The 4,088-nt window shown below is 43.4% G+C and overlaps 1 protein-coding gene across 3 annotated transcripts in view; it reads left to right on the top strand.

The window, feature by feature from the left end:
- Positions 1-4,088, top strand: part of ubp1 (upstream binding protein 1) — a 17,356-nt gene that overhangs the window by 10,095 nt on the left and 3,173 nt on the right. For 2 of the 3 annotated variants that reach the window (XM_005932986.3, XM_005932985.3), the window contains exons 8-14: positions 1,090-1,197; positions 1,415-1,521; positions 1,614-1,668; positions 3,204-3,297; positions 3,420-3,510; positions 3,683-3,801; positions 3,900-4,042. In XM_005932986.3, coding sequence (XP_005933048.1) covers positions 1,090-1,197; positions 1,415-1,521; positions 1,614-1,668; positions 3,204-3,297; positions 3,420-3,510; positions 3,683-3,801; positions 3,900-4,042 — 717 coding nt within the window. The remainder of the gene's footprint in view (positions 1-1,089; positions 1,198-1,414; positions 1,522-1,613; positions 1,669-3,203; positions 3,298-3,419; positions 3,511-3,682; positions 3,802-3,899; positions 4,043-4,088) is intronic. The other variant, XM_005932987.3, reaches the window with a different exon arrangement.

Raw genomic sequence — 4,088 nt, 5'->3', positions numbered from 1 at the left:
GTACGAGGTGTGTAACCAGTTGCTGTCTTCAAAGCAACTTTGTTTTCAGTTTAAGATGGACCCAGGTTAAGTTGGAAATTATGCACAATCTGTTTACAGCCACTGTTGCAAAGAGATGCATCACAGACGAGGCGTGCCTATAAATTAGACCACAGTCTATGACAGTCAGTCTTGAGTCAGACTGACTGTCATAGAGACGGGTTACCTCCCGTTCAATCACTTTGCAAACAAAAAGTCACCCAGAGGTCACGGATGTCAGACAGTCGGCCCTAATTGGTAGCTGCAACTACTTGCAGCAAAAGAATCACCGGCTGATTGATGAAAGTTTTCCCAGCGAAAAAGAGGATGTCGTTCTATTTTTACTGTAGTGTGACTGAGTCATAAAGCATAACCTGGACAAACTGTAAATATAACAAACATAAAACCACCTATGTCAGAACATCAGTTTTCTTAACACCTCATCCAGTTCAGGGTTTTGGGGTCTGGAGTCCTTCCCAGCTGACATTGTGGGCGAGGTGGTGGTTCTCCCCAAAGATCGCCGGTTTGTCGGAAGGTTTATATCAGAACATGCGTAACATTTTAGCCGACATTCGTCAGCTTCCCCAACAGCCAGACGGGTCTGTTTCTTCCATCAGTAAGGGCTGGCCAGCCTTTATTTATTAGCATCAATCATGCTCTGCACCTTTTATCAGAGACCCAGCTTTTAATTCATTTTCACTGTTGCTGCAGTGACATAACTTCTCACTTGGAGGAAAATGGTTTGCAGTTTGTTGCATAAAGAGGAAAAAAAACACTTTGAATCTTTTGCAGCTTGTATTAAAATCAGTTAGTAATGAAGTCTAAAGAATTGCCTTTTATCAAATATATTACATTTATTTTGTGAAATAGTGTCTCTGTGACTTTTCGGTGTTTGGCGGGTGAGGGTGAAACTCTCCTCAGACTGTTTTAAAATGCGCTCAAATGTTATTGGACTATAATTACAGTGATAACTACACCTCTGTATCTGTTCCCCACATATCGAGTTGGAGGTTTTAGTTGTTTGTGTGATAACCACTGGCTGGTTAATCTCTGCTGTGTGTCTGTATGTAGACGAGGCTTGAGCCCATCATAGAGGATGCGGGCGACCATGAGCTGAAAAAGTCCAGCAAGCGGACACTTCCCGCTGATTGTGGCGACTCCTTGGCCAAAAGAGGCAGTGTAAGCATCCTGCTCTGCTCTCCTCTTCCTCCTCTTAATCACTCCACACACTGTCTGCCACCTTTTTTAGGACCTATTGTTGATTAGTGAGGCCGTCAGTTGCTGTTTAGGGGATGTTGTACTGAACTTGACTTTAGGCTAGATGGAGCTAAATGTCTTTCACTTGTTGTTTCTGTGTAGTTTGAGCTGCTTGTATCAATAAGTGCGCTTTCCACAGTGCTCTCCTTGGCCAGACAACGCCTACACCAGCACCAACCAGGCAGCTACTCTCTCCTTCGCCTCCACCCCACTGTCGACCTACACGACCTCCTCAGTACTGGACAGGTACCTTGAAAGTGTGTGTGCGTGAGTGAGAGAGCTTTTTGTTTTTTAGGTAAAGTGTATACTGGTCCTAAATCAACGTCTCTGTTTTCCAGTGACTCGTCCTCACCCAATCACCAGGCAGACCCTGGCAGCCATGGCAACTCGGAGGTTAGTGAAAAGTGACACACCTGCACGAACAGAACAGAGGTGTAAGAGAGACTCGGGTGTAGATGATGACGTAATTGATTGCTTTGCCGCGTGTGTGCTGAGTCACTGTCAGGCTGTAACGACTCGGCTGAACAGTGCAGAGGCGCTGTTAATGGTTTTAGTAACATTTGTTCTGTTCTTGAAATCGCAAATTAAAACGTCTGCTGTGACGAACACCTGCTGCCATGTCACATGATAGGTTTTCCTCCCTTAATGACACAGGGTTAAGATTTTATTGAGTTTCAGTAAGTGACACAATCGCAGTACCGACTGCTGCTGTGGTTAAATCCATGTTTGTTTCTGATGAGCAGCAACATTTATTCCAGCAGATATTTAGATAACTTTTTCTGCTGTTATTACCTTTCATTTGAATTCTCTCCATGAATTTGAGCTGCATTCGAACATTCAAAGCGTATTTCCTCCCATTTATCTGCCATTATATCTCTGTGTAATATGAAATGTAGTGTTTTCAGTTACAGAGAGGAGAAAATGGTGTAGGTGACTGACGAATGTCTCACCTCCACTCTGCAGTTGAGTTTGGATCCATGACTTTTTTTCCACTCTTTGTGTTTTATTTGAAATTGTCTTAAGTTTCTTTTCCACTAGCGTCTGCTCGATTAAACTTTACTCAGTTTTGGTCATTTTCTATTGCAAGTCAGTAAAGCTCAATGTGAGTGGGGTTATTATAGCGAGGTGGCTCTTAACTCCTGTGATGTTTTTTTTGTGTTTTCGACACAAACGCTAAAAAACAATGGAGGACATTGAGGCGTTGATATACATGTTGCTAAACTGATGTTAAATGTCTGCACCGCTTCATGTGTCGCCATTTCCCCCGTTTCCGGCTTTCAAAAATGGCATCACTCATGAGTCATCCAGTGACGTCACTCCTGTGCCAATCAGTGTCATGCAGTCTGTTGCCGTCATATTTGTGGTACCAGGTACTACCACCTAATATAAAACCAGGGCTCGCAAAATTTCAAAATCCCTGGTAGCCCTTGGGGCAGGCACTTTTCAGTTTTTCGTAGCCCGAATAAATTAACAAAAAAAAAAGAGGACAATTTTTTGATTGATGTTTTGTTTCCTTTACAATATTATACATTAAAGTATAATATTGTAAAGGAAACAAAACATCAATCTAAAAATATTTAAAACACAAATTACAATCATCAACTCAAATATTTGGTTCTAATTGAACAGAAATTTCTATGAACTTGTAAGAACTGTGTAGAACATGAATCAGTCTGTGTCAGATCCTGAATTTGAAATTTCCACTGAAATCACAGGTAAGAGGCAAGTGGAACCAAGATCTAGGACATTTGCTTTTTGAAGTTTTCACTCTTTGCGATTTTGCGAGCCCTGAAAACCCTAAAAGTCGAGCTGAGTAGGTTCTAGTGGAAAAGAGGCTTTAGTGCCCTCAGTTTTAATCCAAATATGGTTTAGCTCAGTAGGGCTGAGTTGTGTTAATGTTTCGACCCCCTGTTTGCTCCTCTTTACAGCAGTTGAGCCCCACTGCCTCCATACAGGACACACAGAAGTGGCTGCTGAAAAATCGCTTCAGCTCCTACACACGGCTCTTCTCTAACTTCTCAGGTATGCACAGGCAGGTTGTCAGACACACAGCGTGGTCAGGCGTGGTCATGATGTTGAAAGATGTGCGCGTGTATTAGAAGTGACCGGATGTCCTCCCTTTTTATTTATTTATTTGTTTTAAGGTTCAGATTTGTTAAAGCTAACCCGGGACGATCTAGTCCAGATTTGTGGGCCAGCAGATGGGATCAGGCTCTTCAATGCACTCAAATCCAGGTAGGTCACACATGAGTGGCTGCTTCTGGTAAATACAAAGCAAAAAAACAAGTTAAAGAGAGACAGAGACATAACATGATGGTACCCACAACAAAAACACAGCGAGTTATCTCCCATCATGCCAGCTCCAGGCTCTGTGATACACCACCCACGCTGTTTTCTGTGTATGCAGGTCAGTGCGTCCCAGGCTGACAGTATATGTCTGTAAGGAGTCCCTTCAAGAGAGCCCCCTGCTGGACAGACACAGCACTAATGAAAATGGAGAACACTGTCTCTCCTCTGGTTTACACGGTAAAGACGAACAGATGCTGCTGATATTAATCACGGACCAAATGCCGTCTGTGATTATTATCATGACCGTGAAACCGGTCTGGTGTGTTTCTGTGCAGTGTACCATGCTCTGTATCTAGAGGAGCTCACAGCTGCAGAACTCATCCGCAAGATGGCGTGCGTGTGCAGCATTCCACTGGGAACGATCAACCAGGTGTACCGACAGGGTCCTACAGGCATACACATCTTGCTAAGCGACCAGGTACACACACACACACACACACACACACACACACACACACACACAC

Source organism: Haplochromis burtoni, unplaced genomic scaffold, assembly GCF_018398535.1.
Source record: "Haplochromis burtoni strain Fernald_Lab_line unplaced genomic scaffold, NCSU_Asbu1 Contig_163, whole genome shotgun sequence".
NCBI classification, from domain to species: domain Eukaryota; kingdom Metazoa; phylum Chordata; class Actinopteri; order Cichliformes; family Cichlidae; genus Haplochromis; species Haplochromis burtoni.
The sequence above is the reverse complement of the archived record's forward strand: the minus strand, read 5'-3'. Positions and strand labels throughout refer to the sequence as shown.